The 24,958-nt window shown below is 41.5% G+C and overlaps 1 protein-coding gene across 2 annotated transcripts in view; it reads left to right on the forward strand.

Annotated features, from left to right (window-relative positions):
- LOC127435449 (potassium voltage-gated channel subfamily C member 2-like) overlaps window positions 1-24,958 on the forward strand; it is a 77,450-nt gene that overhangs the window by 50,200 nt on the left and 2,292 nt on the right. The window contains exons 2-5 of one of the 2 annotated variants that reach the window (XM_051688959.1): window positions 2,784-3,714; window positions 11,919-12,089; window positions 15,237-15,329; window positions 24,055-24,192. In XM_051688959.1, the coding sequence (XP_051544919.1) occupies window positions 2,784-3,714; window positions 11,919-12,089; window positions 15,237-15,298 (1,164 nt within the window). In that variant the 3' untranslated portion in view covers window positions 15,299-15,329; window positions 24,055-24,192. Of the gene's footprint in view, window positions 1-2,783; window positions 3,715-11,918; window positions 12,090-15,236; window positions 15,330-24,054 lie in introns of both variants that reach the window. The other variant, XM_051688958.1, reaches the window with a different exon arrangement.

Raw genomic sequence — 24,958 nt, forward strand, 5'->3', positions numbered from 1 at the left:
GTGTATTTAGTGTAAACTTTGTATATTTGTCTGTTGGCGGTATTTAGTGTAAATTCTGTGTATTTAGTGTAAACTTTGTGTATTTGTCTGTTCGTGGTATTTAGTGTAAATTCTGTGTATTTAGTGTAAACTTTGTATATTTGTCTGTTGGCGGTATTTAGTGTAAATTCTGTGTATTTAGTGTAAACTTTGTATATTTGTCTGTTCGCGGTATTTAGTGTAAATTCTGTGTATTTAGTGTAAGCTTTGTGTATTTGTCTGTTGGCGGTATTTGGTGTAAATTTTGTATATTTGTCTGTTGGTGGTATTTAGTGTAAATTCTGTGTATTTAGTGTAAACTTTGTATATTTGTCTGTTGGTGGTATTTAGTGTAAATTCTGTGTATTTAGTGTAAACTTTGTATATTTGTCTGTTGGTGGTATTTAGTGTAAATTCTGTGTATTTAGTGTAAACTTTGTATATTTGTCTGTTGGCGGTATTTAGTGTAAATTCTGTGTATTTAGTGTAAACTTTGTGTATTTGTCTGTTCGTGGTATTTAGTGTAAATTCTGTGTATTTAGTGTAAACTTTGTATATTTGTCTGTTGGCGGTATTTAGTGTAAATTCTGTGTATTTAGTGTAAACTTTGTATATTTGTCTGTTCGCGGTATTTAGTGTAAATTCTGTGTATTTAGTGTAAGCTTTGTGTATTTGTCTGTTGGCGGTATTTAGTGTAAATTCTGTGTATTTAGTGTAAACTTTGTATATTTGTCTGTTGACAGTATTTAGTTTAAATTCTGTGTATTTAGTGTAAACTTTGTGTATTTGTCTGTTCGTGGTATTTAGTGTAAATTCTGTGTATTTAGTGTAAACTTTGTATATTTGTCTGTTGGTGGTATTTAGTGTAAATTCTGTGTATTTAGTGTAAACTTTGTATATTTGTCTGTTGGTGGTATTTAGTGTAAATTCTGTGTATTTAGTGTAAACTTTGTATATTTGTCTGTTGGCGGTATTTAGTGTAAATTCTGTGTATTTAGTGTAAACTTTGTGTATTTGTCTGTTCGTGGTATTTAGTGTAAATTCTGTGTATTTAGTGTAAACTTTGTATATTTGTCTGTTGGCGGTATTTAGTGTAAATTCTGTGTATTTAGTGTAAACTTTGTATATTTGTCTGTTCGCGGTATTTAGTGTAAATTCTGTGTATTTAGTGTAAGCTTTGTGTATTTGTCTGTTGGCGGTATTTGGTGTAAATTTTGTATATTTGTCTGTTGGTGGTATTTAGTGTAAATTCTGTGTATTTAGTGTAAACTTTGTATATTTGTCTGTTGGTGGTATTTAGTGTAAATTCTGTGTATTTAGTGTAAACTTTGTATATTTGTCTGTTGGCGGTATTTAGTGTAAATTCTGTGTATTTAGTGTAAACTTTGTATATTTGTCTGTTGACAGTATTTAGTGTAAATTCTGTGTATTTAGTGTAAACTTTGTGTATTTGTCTGTTCGTGGTATTTAGTGTAAATTCTGTGTATTTAGTGTAAACTTTGTATATTTGTCTGTTCGCGGTATTTAGTGTAAATTCTGTGTATTTAGTGTAAGCTTTGTGTATTTGTCTGTTGGCGGTATTTAGTGTAAATTTTGTATATTTGTCTGTTGGTGGTATTTAGTGTAAATTCTGTGTATTTAGTGTAAACTTTGTATATTTGTCTGTTCGCGGTATTTAGTGTAAATTCTGTGTATTTAGTGTAAGCTTTGTGTATTTGTCTGTTGGCGGTATTTAGTGTAAATTTTGTATATTTGTCTGTTGGTGGTATTTAGTGTAAATTCTGTGTATTTAGTGTAAACTTTGTGTATTTGTCTGTTCGCTGTATTTAGTGTAAATTCTGTGTATTTAGTGTAAACTTTGTGTATTTGTCTGTTCGTGGTATTTAGTGTAAATTCTGTGTATTTAGTGTAAACTTTGTATATTTGTCTGTTGGTGGTATTTAGTGTAAATTCTTTGTATTTAAGCTTTGTGTATTTGTCTGTTCGCGGTATTTAGTGTAAATTCTGTGTATTTAGTTTAAGCTTTGTGCATTTTTCTGTTGCTGGTGTTTAGTGTAAATTATTTGTATTTAGACTAAATTCTGAGTATTTAGTGTTAATTCTGGGTATTTACAGTAAATTCTGTGTATTTAAAGTACATTTAGTGTAAACTTTGCACATTTGTTTGTTGGCAGTATTTCATGTAAATTATTTATATTAAGTGTAAAGTTTGCACATTTGTTTGTTGGCAGTATTTAGTGTAAATTCTGTGTATTTAGTGAACATTTTGTGTATTTGTCAATGGGTGGATACTGTAAATAGGTCTAAGGTGCTGTTCAGTTCTGTCACCCAAATTGAGATCCTCATTGTTTTTGTGTCAGATACTCTAAATAGCTTTAATATAGTTTGGTACTTTTTATTACTACTTTGTTGGGTAGCTTTACTGTAAACTACATTTGAGTAACTTATAGCTAGAGTTTCAAAGCAGCTTCCCCATCACTGCTTGGCAAAGAAAGTAAGCTTTCACTGAGATATTTAACATGTTCACTTCACTGTGTCCATGAAAACACTGCCGAAAAACTTCGCCAAATAAAAGCAAGGACAAATGGCCATTGAAAAACAGTTTGAGAGCTTGCAGGCTACAAATAGTTGCTAATGGATCCTGGCGCCATTCAAACTAAACAAGAATGGACCTCTAAAATATAGTGTCTGTGGGAGGCATTGTGTGAAAATGTTCAGTGTAAAAGGTTTACTTTCACTCACTCTTTCTCTCTTTCTCTTTCCAGTTTATTGCATTTGCCTCTTTGTTCTTCATCCTGGTTTCCATCACAACCTTTTGTCTGGAGACCCACGAGGCCTTCAATACCATCATCAACAAAACGGACGTCTTTCGGAATGACAATTTCACGGATCTGAGCCAACAATACGAGATCAAAACAGATCCAGCGCTCACCTATGTTGAGGGAGTTTGCGTTCTGTGGTTCACCTTCGAGTTCCTGGTGCGCGTAACATTCAGTCCTGACAAGTTGGAGTTTGTGAAAAGTGTCCTGAACATAATTGACTTTGTGGCAATTCTACCATTCTACTTGGAGGTGGGCTTGAGTGGACTGTCCTCCAAAGCGGCAAAAGATGTTCTGGGGTTCTTGCGTGTGGTGCGGTTTGTTCGTATATTGCGAATCTTTAAGTTGACGCGTCACTTTGTTGGTCTGCGAGTACTAGGACACACCCTACGTGCCAGCACTAATGAGTTTCTACTACTCATCATCTTCCTCGCACTGGGAGTCCTCATCTTTGCCACCATGATCTACTACGCCGAGCGGATCGGGGCCAGTCCGAATGACCCGACGGCCAGCCACCACACCATGTTCAAGAACATCCCCATCGGCTTCTGGTGGGCAGTGGTCACCATGACGACTTTGGGTTATGGAGACATGTACCCTCAGACATGGTCTGGCATGTTGGTTGGCGCACTGTGCGCCCTCGCGGGCGTGCTGACGATAGCCATGCCAGTGCCGGTCATTGTGAATAACTTTGGCATGTACTACTCTCTAGCCATGGCCAAACAGAAGCTTCCCAAAAAGAGAAAGAAACACATCCCACAGGCTGTGCAGACGGGATCACCCTCATACTGCAAAACTGATCTCAGTACAGCCTGTAACAGCACACAGGGAGAACTGGGCCTGGGCCAGAGCAGAGGACTAGAGCGTCATCGCTCAGGTGAGAATTATTATTTTATTATTATTATTTTTTTATATACATTTGAAAAAGTGTGCGTTTTAGTTTATTTTTTGGATGTTAAAATGCTTTCTATTACTCCTAGTCTAATGTGCAGAGACAACTATAAATAAGCCATTTGTATGTTGACTTCCTGAAGAATACAGTGGCATGCAAAAGTTTGGGCACCCCTGGTCAAAATTTCTGTTGCTGTGAATAGAATAAAAATCTTTTCAACATTTTAAGCAATATTAGTGTATTATTTTTATTTTGTACAATGTTAGAGTGAAAAAAAGGAAAGGAGCACCATGCAAAAGTTTGGGCAACCCAAGAGATTTGAGCTCTCAGATAACTTTTACCAAGGTCTCAGACCTTAATTAGCTTGTTAGGGCTATGGCTTGTTCACAGTCATCATTTTGGAAAGGCCAGGTGATGCACATTTCAAAGCTTTATAAAAACTCGGACTCCTCAAATCTTGTCCCAACAATCAGCAGCTGCCTAGCACTCTGAAAATTAAAATAATTGATGCCCACAAAGCAGGAGAAGGCTATAAGAAGACAGCAAAGCGTTTTCAGGTAGCCGTTTTCTCAGTTCGTAATGTAATTAAGAAATGGCAGTTAACAGGAACGGTCGAGGTCAAGTTGAGGTCTGGAAGACCAAGAAAACTTTCAGAGAGAACTCCTCGTAGGATTGCTAGAAAGGCAAATCAAACCCCCTGTTTGACTGCAAGAGACCTTAAGGAAGATTTAGCAGACTCTGGAGTAGTGGTGCACTGTTCTACTGTGCAGCGACACTTGAACAAATATGACCTTCATGGAAGAGTCATGAGAAGAAAACCTTTCCTGCATCCTCACCACAAATTTCAGTGTCAGAAGTTTGCAAATGAACATCTAAACAAGCCTGATGCATTTTAGAAACAAGTCCTGTGGACTGATGAAGTTAAAATATAACTTTTTGGCCGCAATGAGCAAAGGTGTGTTTGGAGAAAAAAGGGTGCAGAATTTCATGAAAAGAACACCTCTCCAACTGTTAAGCACGGGGGTGGATCGATCATGCTTTGGGCTTGTGTTGATGCCAGTGGCACAGGGGAACATTGCACTGGTAGAGGAAAGAATGGATTAAATTAAATACCAGCAAATTCTGGAAGCAAACATCACACCATCTGTAAAAAAGCTGAAGATGAAAGAGGATTGCTTCTACAACAGGATAATGATCCTAAACACACCTCAAAATCCACAATGGATGACCTCAAGAGGCGCATGCTGAAGGTTTTGCCATGGCACTCACAGTCCCCCGACCTAAACATCATCGAAAATCTGTGGATAGACCTCAAAAGAGCAGTGCATGCAAGACGGCCCAAGAATCTCACAGAACTAGAAGCCTTTTGCATGGAAGAATGGGTGAAAATCCCCCAAACAATAATTGAAAGACACTTAGCTGGCTACAAAAAGCTTTTACAAGCTGTGATACTTGCCAAAGGGGGTGTTACTAAGTTCTGACCATGCAGGGTGCCCAAACTTTTGCTTCGGGCCCTTTTCCTTTTTTGTTATTTTGAAACTGTAAAAGATGGATATAAAAAGTAAAATTGCTTAAAATATTAAAAAAAATGTGTCATCTTTAACTTTATGCCTTTTGGAAATCAGGCCATCTTTTGCTCGCTTAGATATTCACAGCAACAGAAATTTTGATCAGGGGTGCCCAAACTTTTGCATGCCACTGTATAAGAATACTTCTAAAAATATAAGTCAAGAAAATGCATCTGTCACGTTTTACCCCAAAACTAAAAGAAAGAATTAAGACATGATATTTAGCTTTTAGAAATTAAGCTTATTTTTAGGAGCATTTATATTGTTTGCATTGTGACATTATTTTCAATACAATTATGTATATTTCCCCCCAACTCTCATTTTGTAATGCAAAAATCTCATCGTCATTTCTATAATTAGGTCTGGGCGATATGAAATGCTATTTTTGTATAATTTTATCATCTTCCCTGAGGTCCACTGATAATGCTAATAAAGTTTATTTTCACCAAAACTGTCATCATTTAGAAATATATGATCATTTTCCACCCTGTTTTTGGCCCTCTTTCTGAAAATGCTCAGTTTTTGGCCTAAGCGCCTCCTTAAAACTTTGACATAAAGGCCACTGTTATGATTGGCTAACAGCGTGCAGCCCCTCAAATACACAGCTATTTATTTTAAACTCAATTGGAAGAAAATGAACAAAGCTCCACAACTTTATAAAGCTAAATTTCAGGGTTTTCACATAACTCACATCCAATACATTGCATCCGAATATATTAAACTGTTCAATCAGCACAGCATAAACTATCAAACAGTCATGACATTTGAAAGATTCATGAATGGAACCGTTTACTTACAGTTTTGCAGTCCAATAGAGTTTTTAACTTCCCATTCCTTCAATAACAGTTCCTTTGCGATGCTTGAATCGTATTATAACTGGTTCACAAGCAATCCACGCAGATGACCTAATTAAAACGCACATACATAGTCCAAAGCATGATGAACAAGATGCACACACATAGGCGCACTGAGATGCACATCGCCAGAAACACATTAAAAAAAAAGTAGTGTATGTTAACATATACCAACAAGTTTGGTCTCAAAACAGCAAGAGGCACTGCAGCTGAATGAAGCCCCTTTTCAGAGTTGTAACTTGACACCGCATCTTTTAAAAGCGGCACGAAATACATGACAACAGTCAAAGACGTCTGTCTAGTGCATGTTTATATACAAAAAACACTTCAGAATAATCCAGATGGGTCCCCTTTGGTGTTCATGAATAGTTGGCCACACTAGGACTGTCTGTCCTGCTCTCTCTTTCTCTGTTTACGATACAAACTGAGCGCCAGTGGGCGGGACCAAGGGTGCAATGACGCATGTTTTGGGATGTGTAAATTCAAATGAGCAATGTCTCGTGACGTCACGAACACCGATTTCAAAATGAGATGTTTCTGCAGGTTGGTAACTATAAATGCTCTTTTTAGACTGGGGAGGAACGTTTGCGTTCTGAAATTTACTGTATGTTTTTATAGTAAAGTTACCTCTTGTATGTCTAAATATCAAGGAAAATTTGATTCTCCATTTAAAAGTAATGAAGTATATTTTTCCACCTTTTTTTTTTTTCACTTAATGAACTCAATGTAATTTTTTATTATTTATATGCAACAATACATAGTAATTTACCTACATATATTTTACTAAAACTCTTACTTTTTTAACCCAGTCTAGGATATAGAATACAATTATCATACTGAATTATTTTGGGACCCAGTCAAGTTAAATATATTATTATAATAATACTGAATTATTATTATTTTGAGGATTAAAGTCGTTTTTTTCAATAATCATATAATCTTGGTTAGGCTGTAGCATGGACAGTGTATTTTATATCTCGCTCAGCTCTAACTATAATGCAAAATAATAATAATAATAATAATTATTATTATTATATTTAAACTAAAGGATTTATGTATTGTGGTAATATTTGTTTAACTGCCTTTAATTTATGCTGGTTTAAATAAACAGCTTAATTGTACTGCAATCATTTTTTCTGTAATCCCCGATGAAAAAAATACTTTATTACAATAATGATGATAAAGTTATGAAAATCACTATGTACTTTTGTATTATGAAGTAAAACAGTGAGGATTGTGCTTAATTATCATATTAAATTATTTACACAATTTCTTATTTTGTTTCTTTTGATTTTGTGGTGAAATGTGTCCTGAATTTATATTTTCGTCAGATTCACCCATAAACACTGTGGCACAGAACATTATTTGAGCGGTCTGACGTCAACTTCCGACTGAACAAATGGATTTATAATTTATTTTATATGAATAATATAAATATGAGTATATGAGTTTATATGAGTAATTTAATTGGGATTATCCAATTACAGACATTACCTATTTGTTATTTAATATATACAGTAAGGGTGTTCTTCAACTTTTTTAAATAGTAGACAGTAAACTGTATATGGGTGTTTCTACAACATTTGGCAATTTCATGTCTCGGGTTGATTTTTATTCAAACGAACAGATTTAAACTTTTCTATGTGTTATATGAAGGTCACATTAAAATTTTAACCAGACTTTCCTCATTTGTTTGTAAAAAAACAATTTTTAACCATTCATTTTAATTAATATTAACTCATTATTTAATATTAATTATAATAAATTGTTAAAAATTGTCAAAATATTAATAACTACAGTCTTGATCAACATAAAATATGTATAGTTTGAAAGTTTAGAAGCTCTACTTTACAATGCATGCAGGCATTATGACCAAAACTGAACAAGTGCTTTGAAATTTGCAGACAAATCAAAAGTGTTCTGTTTTGATAATTTATACAACAATTTGCACTGTACATACTTATTATTGCAATCAGTAAAAACATCAAACTGATCAAATAGACATGTGTCATATGTTGTTGGAAAGCTTTCAAAGAGTAGAATACAACCAGTCTATTTGTTTTACTCACAGACAAAAATATAGCAAGGAACATCTAAATATATGTCTTTGACAGTTATGTTGGTGTTGTTTTATGCAGCGTTTTTGCTTATAACTTCATGAAAAATAAATGGAACATAAAATATCGTATTATTCAATATTATATTAATATTATTTAGAGGAGGTGATTATCTTTCAAACGAGCCCACACACAAGGTGCATAGATAATTCGATAATCCATACGAAGCCCAATGTTACATATGGCCACCAGACTCGATGATGACTCAAATGGCACAGAATGAAACACATTCTGTGAAATCTTGTTACTAAAATTATGTCTGCATGCTATATAAACCTTTAGTCATTGTTGTGTTTGCATGTGTAATTAGTTCTTATGTTCAACTATTATGTTTTATTTGTTTGGAGATGTTTTTTGGACAACATGAAGACGCTTTTGGACAATATGATAAATTATGTTTGTAATGCTATAACTTTTGATTGCTTTTTCGTATCAACACAAAATTTCTCAGATACAGTTGACATGATTGGAAACAAAGCAAAAGCAGTCTTTTTTTTTTTTTTCAAGCCACCTTATTTACACCCAGAGATATAATTTCAAATAAGAAAAAAAAAAATTTCAGCAGCTTCTTAGGCTGAGAGTCTCAGAATGTATCATAATCTATATCATTAAAAAATGTGAAAGGTTTTCTTTACAATGATACTAAACCCTTGACCCTCCTTGTTTTTTTTTTGTTTTTTTTTTTTTTCAATATTAACTCTAAGCTTGGGAGGAAAAATAAATGTCAAAACATTAATAACTACAGTCTTGACCAACACAAAATAGGTATCGTTTGAAAGCATAGAAGCTCTTCTCTACAATGCATGTAGACATTATGTCCTAACTTTGTAGACATGTAATTCTGGTTCTGTTCACTGAACCTCACTTTGAAAAATCAAATTTTATTTGACTAGATGGCAGCTACATTCCATCACAATATACAGATCTGAAATGTAGGTGGCGCTCTAACGCATTTTATCCCTCACAGATGTGCTCGTCCATAGACATTCAGTCTAATTTTCAGTTCAAGTACCACCCTTGTTGTTTCTTTGAATATCTCAGCCTCTGAGTGGACTAGAAGCTCAATCTCATTAGAAAGTTGAGATCCTCATCTTTGCGATGATATATAAAAATGTATCATCAATAGTTGCAAACATGATGATTTGTTTTGCATGCTTTTCCTTCTGGATGGCATATTTTGTTCTGGACATCTAAGATATAACATTGGATTATTCAGCCAAGCAAGCTCACAGACAAGTAAAAATGGCTAATTTTTTAGAGAACTTGCTAAGATAAGAGCAGATAATATAAAGATTTTGGCTACTTGGGGCTTACAGCAGCAGTGATCAGCGCATAAGCGAGACGTTGATGACTTACAGAAATCATATTTCACTTTGTGATTATTTTGAAAGTCTTTTGAACAGTGGTATTAGGGCAACAAAATAAATTATACAGTCACATTCCTGAGAGTGAGAACTTTCATTTGATATATGACTTGCCCATTTTTGTGCTATGTGTAGGACTTTTATTTTCATATAAATATTGCTACCCCATTACCTCTAGGGGGCAAATTTTTAACGCGAATGTTTTGGCGCCTTATTTTATGTAGCATAAATGCAGAAGTGATGGTTATCTCTGAAAAGTTCAGATTCTAAGCTTTCAAATGATACCTCATATGCCTGAATTATGTACAGTATACGGAGACTTTAACGTTTTAAGCGTAAACTTTATTCGCATTATAGCGCCCCCCCCTTTGGACCCACTGGCGGGTCCATGTGACCAGTTATGTTCCCTTTCAGAATTTTCCCAGTAGTATAATTTTGAGGGTCTAAATTGTCGTAAATGCTATTCATATTGCCATTGCAATTCTTTTAAAAGGAGCAAAAACTCTGTTTGATCCAATATCTCTGACCAACAGTGTCTCAGTTCAAGGAACCCCTGTTACTGATGACAAGTTTAATAAGCACTTTGTCTATAATTGCCTCAATAGAAAAACTACTCCAGCATCTGTCTACTTTTCAATGGATGGCTATTTATGAGGTCAGTTGAAATTTGGTTTGGCCTCCTCCCCATAAATATGTATTGACTAATAAAGTTAAAGAGGTGTCTTTTGAAATATTACAGTACATCATATTATTAATGCTAACACTATAATTTTTTGCTTTCTAAATATACTGGCAAAATGAAGAAACATTTTACTTTATGTAACAAAGATGAGATGATCAAACACCTTGTGATTGTGTTATTGTTAAATCTGGAAGGATTTGAGCAAATAATTCTCAGAAAAAAAATGGTATATGACTTAACGCTTTTGATATTATTTTTTTATTATAACAACAAAAACTCGCAGATTCAATATATTGTCGAATTGTTTTTTATAAGTGTAAATTTTTAGGCAAGAATCAACTCCTCCCACTCTATTTGGTTGATTTTAATTCTTATGCTACATCTTTCTTTTTTTATTTTATTTATTTATTTATTTATTTATTTTACCCAATGTGGAATGCCCAAATCCCAGTGCGCTTTTTAAGTCCTTGTGGTCGCGTAGTGATTCACCTCAATCCGGGTGGCAAAGGAAGAATCCCAGTTGCCTCCTCGTCTGAGACCATCAACCCGCGCATCTTTTCACGTGGCTTATTGAGTGCGTTGCCACGGAGACATAGCGCATGTAGAGGCTTCACGCCATCCAACGCGGCATCCGCGCTCAACTCACCACGCGCCCCACCGAGAATTAACCACATTATAACGACCACGAGGAGGTTACCCCATGTGACTCTATTCTCCCTAGCAACCGGGCCAATTTGGTTGCTTAGGAGACCTGGCTGGAGTCACTCAGCACACCCTGTGATTCGAACAGGGGTGGTAGCCAGCGTCTTTTACCACTGAGCTACACAGGCCCCCATGTTACATCTTTCTTTACAAAAAATTAAAAAAAATGTAAATGAATACTGCTGATTTATGTATATCCTCTTATAATTGTTTCCCTCTGGCTGTTGTATTTTTTTTATTTTTTATTATTTATTTAGCATCATGCAACTGCTGTAAGTATGCAGATTGTTCTTCATTCTTAGATATAAGATCTCAAATTCACTAAACAGTGGATAGTACCTGGTTACACATGCATATTGCCTCATCATCAGTTCTTTGAAACAATGATGGTTTGTTGAAACCTGCCAAGTGACAACAGTCCCACCCATTGGCTGGAACAGGTAGTGTCCAACAGCTGGCTGTAAATGCAAGGGTTAAAAAAGGCGAAACATTACTACTGGGCGACAAAAGTCAAAGTCATAAAATCTATTTTATTTGTAAAGTAAAACATGTGTGAATCTTCAAAAAAAGATCAGGGGCTTGAGCCCCCAAAGCCTCCCCTTCGCAACTCCCCTGAAAATGACATAAATCTCCTGTGATGCATGTGCATACACTGTTTGACATTGTTAGAAGACAAATAAAATAAACTAGTGAGAAGTCCACAGTGCTTAAAACGCCCGAAGTTGAAGAAACACCCATAAACCATTTTTTCTTTGATTTTGTCTCAAAAAATAACTATATGGTAATATATGACGTTATCTTGATATAAAATGACTCATACCCTGATATAAGCTTTTGGTTACACTGCTTAAAGACCTATACAAGACAATGTTCTTCACTCACTCTCTTCACTTCCTCCCCAGTGTTGTCTGCAGACTGCAGTGCAGGAAGTGACATCACAATGTCTCCAGAGGAACGCATACCCATGCGTCATTCCAGCGTGCGTGAACAAGACCGTCATACTGAAGGGACGTGCTTCCTGTTGGCCGCCAGTGATTATACTTGCACAGCAGATGCAGCTAGGCATAAAACAGGTATATTCCCCACGTCCAATCAGAGCCCTCCATTCTGCATACTAGGGGTGTAATGGTTCAAATGTCTCACGGTTCGGTTTGTATCACTGTTTTAGGGTCACGGTTTCGGTACGGTTTGGTTCTTGCTATGTTCAGAAAAAAATACTACTGCCAAATCCAAATTAAGAATACTTTTGTTACAAACACTTACTGCACGAAAAATCAGCATGGTTTTACTACATTAACCAACATGGTGTTTTTAGTAAAACCATAAAATTAACCATGGTTCATACATTCATGGTTACTACAATATTACTATAGTAAAACCATGATGGTTATCGTTGCCGTTACACCCCACTGCATACATATCCAATCAGATCCCCTAATGACCATTCAAGTGCCAAATCAACCAATCACACTTCCTAAAACTCAAACCTCATCTCATTAATTCATTCAAAGCATCAACAAACTAAGCTACGCTAAACTATACTGTGGTAACCGATCAGTTAGTGAACATCATAATCTTCCATTGACATCAGCATTCACTTTTGGATGGAAATGAAGACAACTTAAACTGTTCAGAAGATTTTAATGAGATTATATTGTATATATGATTATTTATAGTTGCAAAGGGCTTCATGATAGTCTGTAATTCTCTAAACATGTGTCCCCTAATGACCAAACTCTTACCACAACCCTTGAATACTTAACCAGTTGGACACCATAACAAGACAGATGTTGAGTTAGCGCCCACGGCCACATGGCTATACTGTTTGCACACACGCTAGGCTAATAACCCCACTGGGACACAAAATGTAACCACGCTCAAGGGCACTGAGGGCGTACAGACACCCAGCAGGTTATGTTTGTAAGGTCAAGCTCTGTCACTGCCTGATGTACCCTCACCAAAGCCAGCACTAAAGTGCATAGAAGGTCAACAATAGCTAAAACATGCTTATTGGTTTTCCACATGCTAATCTATGACTTTTTGAGTGATAATATCACATAGCTTTAAAAGACGCTGTGTCCCGATTTGCACATTTTCCATTCTAAATGGTATGCAAGATTAGAATTGGCGTGTTCCAAATCCAACCTAGTCTCATGAACACACGTGGTTGCTTCAGAAAATGTGTTTTTCATTTCTCATTTGGTTTTAGGACATTATTGGTTCGGTTTAGGTTAAAGTTTTGGATAAGGGAAGTGTGTTTTACTCATTAAAACCTCCATCTAATATTCACCTTAAAATCCTCATCAGATTACGACACCATTTCACTCGCTTTTGGTGCCCCCGCTGGACATTTCACTGGGAAACTGCAGCCAAACGTGTAATAAAGCACGTAATTTTGTTTTGCAAAAATGTTGCCATGGTCACATAATGTTCATGAGACCAGGCTGCCCAATCATAGTACATTAAAAGTAGTTTGCCAAACTCCATGATCAAGACATTGCAAAATGTTAATGGTAAAAAAAAAAAAGAAAAAAAAAAAGGCTGCAACTTTTGTACAGTTTTAGTTGGTGTTTCCATCCAGTCAGGCCTTTATCAAATACTTTGATAAATTTATTTCAGTGTCATTATCATCATCATCATTATTAGAGCTGTTGTGATTTAGTTCCCTGAGGTAGTCGTTATCATAGTTAATTTGTTTAGAAGATTAAAATGCCCTTCTCTTGTATTGATCAATGTGATTGCAAAGTGATATTACAATTTGAGCAATTTTTTTTATTTCTTTATTTTATTTCTGAGCACACGATTACACAAACAATGTGTTCAGTGATCAAAATGACAAGAAAATCCCATGTCGATTTTACTTTAACTGTTAAATGATGTACAGATAGATAAACCAATGTAAACTTCTAGAATAAATGTTCTAGATGAATTATAAATATTTCTTATTCTGATCGCTGGACACTAGTGAATGTGATATGGCCTGATGTACTGTATGTGTGCATGGAAATTGTAATGCTCTGCCTGTTTTGGCTAACGCCCATGTGACTGTGTCCCCTAAGACACTTTTGTGTGTTTTGTGTGTCTCTTAATATTGCATTCTTTCACATCTGAAGGCCATGAGAAATCCCAAAGCTTAAACAACATAGCAGGTTTGGCGGGTAACACTCTGCGTCTCTCTCCAGTGACGTTGCTCTACAACTCGCCCCGTCCGATACACCACTCCCGTTTCCCAGTGCCATCAATCCTTTGAGGCCACGTCCACTTTATTATATAACCAAATGTATTGTAAAGACCCTGCCTATGGTGGGGAGGCTATACTATAAAGGTGCTGTAAGCGATTTTTTCATGGAATGGTATGCAGAAAACTTTACTACTCCCTGAAAGATATTAATTAAATAAGTGTCCTGAGATATTTCACCTCTAGACTCTGTAAACAGCAAACAAAAAAGTGTCCATGGACCTCTGACAACGACGTTTTCTGCATTTCAATCATTTTGTGCGTTCTCATAAATATTGAGGCATAATGCCATTTTTATGCCATGCTGCTCATAACAGTTGTCAGTAGAGGGCGCTATTTTGCTGCTGTTGTATTTGACAACCGTTTTGCTCGTGTCGGTGTCAATAAAGCTAATTTGGTATCTTTGGAGTGTGGGGTTTTGGAAAGAGGGGGGTGGCTAATCCAACGGCACAGTTTATCGAAAATCTAGAATGGCTAAAATCGCTTACAGCACCTTTAACCTCATATACAGCGACATATTAATGTGGATTTCTCATATTTAGTGTAAATTGGGCTCCTTACTCAATATAACCTCCCGGGGGCCAGAAAAAAAGACACTAAAACTATAAACAGTATATCTATGAATTGCTGGGTTACTGGAGGATGAAGTATTCTAGGTGAATTTGACATGTGCTTCCAAAAACAAGACAAGTTTGAGCTGATGTGTCTGTACACTGTCTGTTTGAATTTAATTGCTTGTTTATTGTGTAAATGTTCATGTTTTTGGGGCTAAGTGTTTGTTATTAATGGATCTGCCATGTTGCTACCTTGCTGCTAAAGCTGTTCATGTGTGCATGAGCTGATCTGGATTATAAACGTGTGTGCATTGTGGCTCTGACTGAACTCGTGGAGAACACGTCTGATGCATGACTTTCGTCTGCTTCCACCCCTCTCTCTTTGCACGTACTGAAACGGCATCATGACACTGGTTGTATACACACAGATAACTGCTCAGAGGTTTTGTTCATGAGGTTCAGCCGAGCAGAGGCGAATGTTCTGTCTTAAGGGGAGGGGACGGCCCACACGAGACTTACAGGTAACACTCGTGCTGTGTGATGTCACTGGGGAGAGGGAATGACTCTGACTGGCCAAAATTGGTCGAATTTGTTCAAGCCGTTAACAGTGGTAGCACGATTCAGAGAAGATGTTTAAAGTCAACACGAAATGCCATTTGCAACCTGTTTTACTTTGATAATATGACGCATTTTCAGAATAAAACAGGATATTCGAGAAAAATGTACAGCGGGACTTGATTTTACCCATTAGCAATTGATTGGATGGTGAAAAGTGGGCATTATATTGGAGGCAAGGAAGACCAGGAACATACATTAAGAAATTAAATAGGGTTATTTGAATTTCATGTTGACTTTTGACTCACTCTGTTAAAGTCATAAGTTTCTATTCATGCTTACAGACATAATCATAGTCATAGTTTAATACATGCTCTGAGCTGAGACAATCCATCATTCATTATTAACTACAGACAAACAACTCACCTCACCTGAGTCATTCATCTGCATCCTCTGTTAACTGTGAACTGTGTTATGCATTGTTTATCAGTATTAAAAACTGTATGTTTTTAGCTAATGGTATTTATGGTGGGGTTTTAATAGAGATACAACTCAGATATTTGTCCTAAGCATCATGTGAGTGAATCTGGAAACAGGGGAGGTTGCTAAGCAACTGGCGTAGGGAGATTTTTGTCACGCATCTTCGGCGTAAACTTCATTTAACACTTATGCGTCCACACCCTGCACTGTATGTTACCTGAAATGCTTCACATTGATAAAAAGCACTGTAAGTTTATGTTTGTGAAATGCTATTTCCTCACTGTATGTTTGGCTGTAAAGGTTAAAATGCATGTATAGAATTACAATAAGGTTACATTCTTTAACATTAGCTAATGCATTAGGTAACATGAACTAACAATAAACAATATTTACAGCATTTATTAATCTAAGTAATCTTAACAGATGGAACGTTATTGTAAAGTGTCACTGAAATATAAATATCTATATTACATTACTGAGAGATGTATATTTAGAGAAATATAATGTTAGGGTGAATCTTGTTTTTTTTTAAGAACTTGAAGGTAGTGTGTTAATACAAAATAAATGTGTCTTTAGCTGTTTTTTGAAAGAGGCTAAAGACACAGCCGCTCGGGTGGAATTAGGCAGGTCATTCCACCAGCGGGGAACAGTCAAGGTAAAGGTCCGGGACAGGGATTTTGTGCCTCTATGAGATGGCATCACGAAGCACAGTTAAGCACATTTCCCTCTAATTTTCATTACTGCAATGAAAAAAATATCTAATTTGCATTAAATCTAGTTAAAATAATATCACAAATATTTTTTTTAATTAACTGTAATAAAATCTGCATAAATCATCATTAATTGTATTCAGACAGGACGATTCGGACAATTGTTGTATTTTTTGATAAAATCAGCGTAATTTAAGGCAGTACAACAAATACTATGGTGTTTACATATAAATGTGTGTGTGTGTATATATATATATATATATATATATATATATATATATATATATATATATATATATATATATATATATATATACGTATATTCGCAGTATGGTAATAATGAGTTCCCTATCTGTCACTCACTCGACGTTGGTGTCGATGTAGTGACACTAGGGGTCACTCTTGGGAGCCCGAGACACCTCTGGTCTTTGATAAAAGGCCAATGAAAATTGGCGAGTGGTATTTGCATGCCACTTCCCCGGACATACGGGTATAAAAGGAGCTGGTATGCAACCACTCATTCAGATTTTCTCTTCAGAGCCGAACGGTCATGCTCATTGAGCTGAATAGCACTGTTCATTCACCTCTGCTGGATCTGACGGCGCATTTCAGCAACTTCTCCCTCCTCTGCACTGGTGCACTGCAGAGAACACCCCTGGGCGCTTCGGCAGAAAAACTAGAGAGTATATCTTCTGAAAGCGCGTTTTTCCCCTCTAAAAGAGTATATTTCTCTAAAAGAGCGCACACACGGAACGTCTTTTTAAAGACGCGTCTTTCTAAAGATGCCTTTCCGATCGTGTGTTATTCCTGGTTGCGGTCGTTTTCTCTCAACTTCGGATGGTCATGATCGCTGTCTTTCGTGTTTGGGCGCGACCCACACAGAGGCAGCGTTTATGAATGGTTCATGTTCTCACTGCGAGAACATGACCATGGCAACGTTGCGGTCGTGGCTTGCTTTTGTAAGAAAGCAAGCCACGTAAGAAAGCAAGCCACCCCAGCGGCTCCCCACCTCGGTCCTCCTACCTACGGGTATGAGGTCAGCGCGGCTAGCACTGGGGGCGATTTGGGGACCTCAATGAGATCGCCTCCGCTGGGCATCCCCCCGCGGACCTCCCATTCCCCAGCACGCTCGTCTGCCCCAATTGGGCTTCCGGATGAGTTCGCCGGCTCGTCGCACGGCGAGTCTGGCTTCTTGTTCGGGGCCCACGAAGATGATGAGTTCTCGAGCGCAGCATCGGAGAGCGGGCTTGTCCAGTCGGACGCAGAAGCCTCAGCTGGGCTTCCCCCTTTGGGGATGGTTGCCCAGTTACAGGCCGATGCCGAAATGATGGACATGCTTTCCCGGGCGGCCGCGAGCGTCAGGCTAGAGTGGAACCCTCCACTCTCCCCTGAACCCTCGCGGCTTGATGATTGGTTTCTGGGCTCGCGGCGCTGCTCAAAACAGCCGCGCCCCGCTCCAGTGCCATTCTTCCCGGAGGTGCATGAGGAGCTGACGAAGTCGTGGGAGGCACCTTTTACTGCCCGACCCCGACTCCGCAGTTCCCCCGCTCTCACTACCCTCGATGGCGGGGCGGCCAGGGGCTGTACGGTGATTCCCCCGGTGGATAAGGCGCTCGCGGTGCACTTATGCCCGCAGAGCGCCGCCACCTGGCGTGGACGCCCTAGGCTCCCATCCAAGCCCTGTAGGCTCACGTCGTCCCTGACGGCTAAGGCCTACAGCGCTGCTGGACAAGCCGCCTCTGCCCTGCACGCCATGGCTCTCCTGCAGGTCCACCAAGCCAAGGCACTGAAAGAACTGCATGAGGGTAGTTCCGCCCCAGATTTGATGCAGGAGCTGCGCTTGGCGACCGACCTCGCCCTCCGGGCGACGAAGGTCACGGCACGGTCTCTCGGGCGGACGATGGCCACACTAGTGGTCCAGGAGCGCCACCTGTGGCTCAACCTGGTCGAGATGGGCGAGGCCGACAAGACACGGTTCCTTGCTGCCCCCATTTCCCAGGCGGGCCTATTCGGCAACACCGCTGAGGACTTTGCCCAGCAGTTCTTGACGGTAAAGCAGCAGACGGAGGCAATCCGGCAAATCCTGCCCCGGCGCGGCTCAAGACCCCGCACCCTGTCTGCTCGTCGCCAAGGGCGTCCCACTGCGGTGACTGCACCGGCTCCGCCGCAGCCCGCCCCTCCGGCCCGGCCCCGGCGTGGAGCCCACCGCAGGAAGCCGACGCCACCCGTCTCACAGCCGGCACCGAAGAACCCACGGAGGTCCTCGAAGCACCCCTGAGACAGGCAACCCAGGGACGAGGGAACCCACTCACGTGGAGCTGGTAGAAAGACCACTCCATCCCCCGGTGGAGGGCCAGGTGGAAAATGTTTTGTTGCCTTTTTGTTTGATTTCGCCGCACGCCCAAGTGGCTGCGGTACCCAACAGTTCAGCAAAAGAGCGGCTTCGTTCCTCCCTGGGTCACATACCCGGTGTGTACGGTTGTCACCACGACTACCGTCCACGGGCTTTTTCTTGCAGGATTGGTGCTCCAGCGGTGCCCTTTCCACCCCTGAGTGCCCAGCTGTGGCACAAATCCACCCCCGATGTGACAGCCTCCATGGGTCGTGAGGACAGGTCTCTTCCTCCCCCATCCCAGGCTGTTCCGGGGGTGGTCACAAGGAGCCAGGTAAGTGCTTTGATGTCCCTAGACTCAGCACGGCCACAACGTGCTGTGGAACCTCGCGCTCTGCCCCGCCGCGAGGCCCCACCTGCTGGTACGTCTGACGATGTTGTCCCCTTGGTCCCCCTCGCACGGAATTTGGATGCATGGCTTGCGCTTCCCAATCCATCGCGGTGGCTGGTCCAGACCGTCCGACTCGGCTACGCGATTCAGTTCACCAGGCACCCGCCCAGGTTCAGCGGTATTCACTTCATACCTGTTAACGCTGTTACCCTGCGCGCAGAGATCGCTACCCTCCTACGGAAGGGCGTGATAGAACCTGTCCCTCCAGCCGAGATGAAGAAAGGGTTTTACAGCCCCTACTTCATCGTACCGAAAAAAGGCGGTGGGTTGCGGCCAATCTTGGACCTGCGAGTACTGAACCGGGCTTTACACAGACTCCCGTTCAAGATGCTGACGCAAAGACGCATTCTAGCGAGCGTCCGGCATCAAGATTGGTTCACGGCGGTAGACCTGAAGGATGCGTACTTTCACGTCTCGATCCTTCCTCGACACAGACCCTTCCTGCGGTTCGCGTTTGAGGGTCAGGCGTATCAGTACAAAGTCCTCCCTTTCGGCCTGTCCCTGTCTCCTCGCATCTTTACGAAGATCGCAGAGGCTGCCCTTGGCCCGTTAAGGGTGGTGGGCATTCGCATTCTCAACTATCTCGATGACTGGCTAATCTTAGCTCACTCTCGAGACGTGTTATGCGCACACAGGGACCTGGTGCTCTCACACCTCAGCCGACTAGGGCTTCGGGTCAACTGGGAAAAGAGCAAGCTCCTCCCGGTTCAGAGCATCTCTTTTCTCGGTTTGGAGTTGGACTCAGTCTCCCTGACGGCGCGCCTTGCGAACGAGCGCGCCCAGTCGGTGCTGGCCTGTTTGAAGGTGTTCAAACAGAAAACAGCGATTCCACAGAAACTTTTTCAGAGGCTCCTGGGGCATATGGCATCCTCGGCGGTGGCCACCCCGCTCGGGTTGATGCATATGAGGCTGCTTCAGCACTGGCTCTAGACTCGAGTCCCGAGACAGGCATGGCGCCACGGGACACACTGCGTGGCCATTACATCGGTCTGTCACCATCTTTTCAGCCCTTGGACTGACCTCTCGTTTCTACGAGCAGGTGTTCCTCTAGAACTGGTCTCCAGGAGCATCGTGGTCACGACAGACGCCTCCAAAATGGGCTGGGGCGCTGATTGCAACAGGCACGCAGCCACCGGCCTCTGGACGGGTCCACGGCTGCATTGGCACATCAACTGCCTCGAGTTACTGGCAATTCTGCTCGCCCTGCGGAGGTTCCGGCCATTGATCCAGGGCAAGCACGTGCTAGTTCGGACAGACAGCACGGCAGCGGTAGCATATGTCAACTGCCAAGGCGGTCTGCGCTCCCACCGTATGTCACAACTCGTGACATATCAACAACTCGTGTCTCCTCCTCCGGAGTCAGCAGCACCTCAAGTAGCTGCAAGCCACTCACATCCCGGGCAACCTCAACACTACAGCGGATGCGCTGTCATGGCAGGTTTCCCTCAGGGGAGAGTGGAGACCCTGTGCAAGGTCAGGGAGGACGAGGAGCAGGTCATCCTGGTAGCACCCTACTGGCCCACCCAGACATGGTTCTCGGACCTCACGCTCCTTGCGACAGCCCCCCCCCACCCCCGGCAAATTCCCCTGAGGAAGGATCTTCTTTATCAGGGACGGGGCACCCTCTGGCACCCGCGTCCAGACCTCTGGAATCTCCATGTCCGGTTCCTGGATGGGACACGGAAGACCTAAGTGGCCTACCACCCGCGGTGGCAGACACGATCACTCAGGCTAGGGCTCCCTCTACGAGGTGCCTGTATGCCTTTAAGTGGCATCTATTCGCTAAGTGGTGTTCTTCTCGACACGAAGACCCCCAGAGATGCGCAGTCGGATCAGTGCTTTCCTTCCTGCAGGAGAGGTTGGAAGGGAGGCTGTCCCCTTCCACCTTGAAGGTGTACGTTGCTGCCATAGCAGCACACCATGACGCAGTTGACGGTAAGTCCTTAGGGAAGCACGACCTGATCATCAGGTTCCTAAGAGGCGCCAGGAGGCTGAATCCCTCCAGGCCATGCCTCCTTCCCTCATGGGATCTCTCCGTAGTTCTTCAGGGTCTACAGAGAGCCCCCTTTGAGCCTTTGCAGTCAGCCGAGCTTAAGGCACTCTCCCTGAAGACTGCCCTCCTGACTGCGCTCACTTCCATCAAAAGGGTAGGTGACCTGCAAGTGTTCTCTGTCAGCAAAACGTGCCTGGAGTTCGATCCGGGCTATTCTCACGTGATCCTGAGACCCCGACCGGGCTATGTACCCAAGGTTCCCACCACTCCTTTTAGGGACCAGGTGGTGAACCTGCAAGCACTGCCCCAGGAGGAGGCAGACCCAACCCTGTCGTTGCTGTGTCTGGTGCGTGCTTTACGCATCTATTTGGATCGCACGCAGAGCTCTGAGCAGCTCTTTGTCTGCTTTGGTGCACAGCGGAAAGGAAGCGCTGTCTCCAAGCAGAGGATCGCCCATTGGCTTGTTGACACCGTAACTATGGCATATCTCGCCCAAAACATGCTGCCCCCGGTAGGGCTACGAGCCCATTCTACCCGTGGTGTAGTGGCTTCTTGGGCCCTGGCCAGAGGTGCCTCTCTGACAGACATTTGCAGAGCAGCGGGCTGGGCAACACCCAACACCTTTGCAAGGTTCTACAACCTCCGGGTGGAACCGGTTTCGTCCCAGGTAGTGGCACGCAACACAAGCGGATAAGCCCGGGATAGCCAGCCGGGTGTATCGCTTGCACATAGCGCCTTCCACCTCCTTTTGAGCTGAAGACGTGCGCTGTTAATTCCCAGTAGTGTTCACAAAATTTGTTCCCTGTTTGACTTCCTCCGAGCCCTGTGGAAGTCGAGTTTTCGGAGAGACTCGCTGCCGGCCCAGTACATGTGCTAACTAAGAGCCCGGTTCTGGGGTAGGTGCTCCGCATGTGGCGGTTCCCTGTAAGGCTAACTTCATGCGATCTATATCTTCCGCTAATTTGTTTCCCTGCTGGCAAACTGTGTCTTCCTTGGGCAGAGCCCCTCTGCCCTAGTCTCCATGTTTGTAGTAACTCCTCCCCCATTGGGCAGGATCTACCTTGAAGGATCTCCACTTGGTTGGAAAGACCATGTGACGTATTTTTCCACTTAAAAATATCCCCCCTCTCTTGTGGCGAGGTGTGGTCTCCGCGGTGTCCTCCCCTTGGGAGGGACACCCCCCGACTAGACCTGGTGGCCCAGTCGGATAATCCCCCTTCTGTTTTAGGGAGTGGAAAAAGAGAAGGGGAAAAGAGGCCACGACTGGGTTAAGCCTGTCTCTATCTTTGGGTAGTCGACTTGTCTCCAAAAGGGCCGTTCGACACTCACAACTGTGTTGAGGGAGGTTACGTGTCGACCTGGTGTGCTGGCTATGAGGCACACAGCAAGTCTGCCCACCACACACCGCCAGTTCACGTAACACCGTTCAGCCTTGTGGCGTTTTGTATAGGGACCCCTAGTGTCACTACATCGACACCAACATCGAGTGAGTGACAGATAGGGAACGTCATGGTTACAGGTGTAACCTCCGTTCCCTGATGGAGGGAACGAGACATTGGTCCCTCCTGCCACAACGCTGAACTACCCGCTGAAATGGCCTGACCTTATATCGGCTCCTTAGCGTAAAACCTGAATGAGTGGTTGCATACCAGCTCCTTTTATACCCATATGTCCGGGGGAGTGGCATGCAAATACCACTCGCCAATTTTCATTGGCCTTTTATCAAAGACCAGAGGTGTTTTGGGCTCCCAAGAGTGACCCCTAGTGTCACTACATCGACACCAACGTCTCGTTATATATATATGCAGGGGTGGACTGGGAAGAGAAATCGGGCCGGGATTTTACATAGAATCTGGCCCAAAAGTTGTTGAGTGGGAGGGAGGGTGTTCGCTGCCCTTTTCTGCATATCGCTGCCCCCTTCGGCATATCGCTGCGCCATTTTGTGGCCCGTTCTGCATAACGCGGCAGCTCATTTCAGCTTAGTCCCAGTGCTCCCGATGCCCAGTCCATCCCTGATCGGCCCCAAAGTGCATCAGCCCACCTGGGAAAATTCCCGGTATGCCAGATTACCAATCCAGCCCTGTATATATGTACTGTATATATGTATACAGTATATACAGTAGAGGCCGACCGATAGTGGATTTTGTCAATTTCGAAAACTAAGGTGGGTAAAGGATGATAACCAATTAATCGTCCGATAGTTTTTTAAATAAATTTCTAAAATATATAAAAATATATATATTCTTTCTTTACTGTGGCGGGCAAAGACAAAGAGTCCAGTTTTTTGTTCAACCAAAATATCAAATAATAACCAGGAAAAAAATGAAGATTTGGTGCATAACACGGGACTTTTAAATATAAACAAGCCCGAAATTCTGATACAATAATGAATTCCATCCTGTCAGTACAACAAACACCATGTTGTATAATACTATTGTACTTTACAAATGTAATTTTTAATGTATGTTTCAATTGACATTTCGGGGAGGAGGGACTATTCTTAATGGTTCTTAAAAATTATTTTATTTTTATTATTATTATTCATGTATTAATTTGGAGGATGGGAGGGGTGTTAAATCTGGCCCGGACATTTGTTGATGGTTTTCGTGAGATTAACCGGTTAACCAATGTTATATTTTGTCTGTATATGTTACATTTTTCAAAAACTGTTGTGCGATTACAATGTTTTTCAATACTGATGCACAGGATGTTATTGCGTTTGCAGTTACTGTGTCACCGCTGGCTGACGTACAGTTTATATCGGCCAGAGACGGGGAAGGCGGGGCCAGCAGAGACTCAGATGGATTCGATGAACTGGACTGGACAGTGTGGAACAGAATAAGCCTGTGATTGGACAGTTCTCTTATGGACATCTCGTTTGATCGGCCTTTGGAATTTCCTGTTTATTCCCTGTAGAAGAGGACTAAAGCCAGGTGGCAAAAAATCACGTTATGGATAGTGAAATGTTTCCTGCTTAAAACATAATTGATGTCTGCTCTCCATTTAAATGTTACATCTGTAGAAAGAACACACACATCCCACCTGTAGCTTCCCCTGTGTGTCAGGTAGCAGCACCCCCTCGAACCCCCTTCCAAAGCCTCTGTTGTTGCAATAAGTGTTTTAATGATGTGTAGAGGCACAAAGTGTTTTAAAATGAAGTATTAGTGTACCAACTATACTGAATTACAGAGTAGAGAGAGAGTAAACAGGTTTAATAAATGTGACATTCAGTCATTAATGCTTTTATTTCTTTTAGTATCTCTGATGGATTCATCGCCGTCGTGTGTTGTGTGTGTGGATGGGTGTATATTGGGGGTTGTTGATTTGAAATGGTACACTTAAAGACCCCATGAATGACTCAAAGAAGTTTTCTTTCCTGTGTTGACGCACTTCCTATGAAAAGACATTTTGTTTACATTGTGACATGTTTGAAACGAGTTCCGGTAGCCTAGGATCGGCCACAAGATGTAAACAATATGCGTGTTAACATGATTTTAGTGTGAAAATCGCTTACCTTTTCTGTGCAAAGTTAAATGCAGTTTTACAGCTTTGTTGTCATGATGACGTAACGCTGGCCTCAGTAAGTATTAAGCTAATATTCCATTCCGAACATGTCATTATTGTCTACT

This window comes from Myxocyprinus asiaticus, chromosome 45 (genome assembly GCF_019703515.2).
Source record: "Myxocyprinus asiaticus isolate MX2 ecotype Aquarium Trade chromosome 45, UBuf_Myxa_2, whole genome shotgun sequence".
Classification (NCBI taxonomy): domain Eukaryota; kingdom Metazoa; phylum Chordata; class Actinopteri; order Cypriniformes; family Catostomidae; genus Myxocyprinus; species Myxocyprinus asiaticus.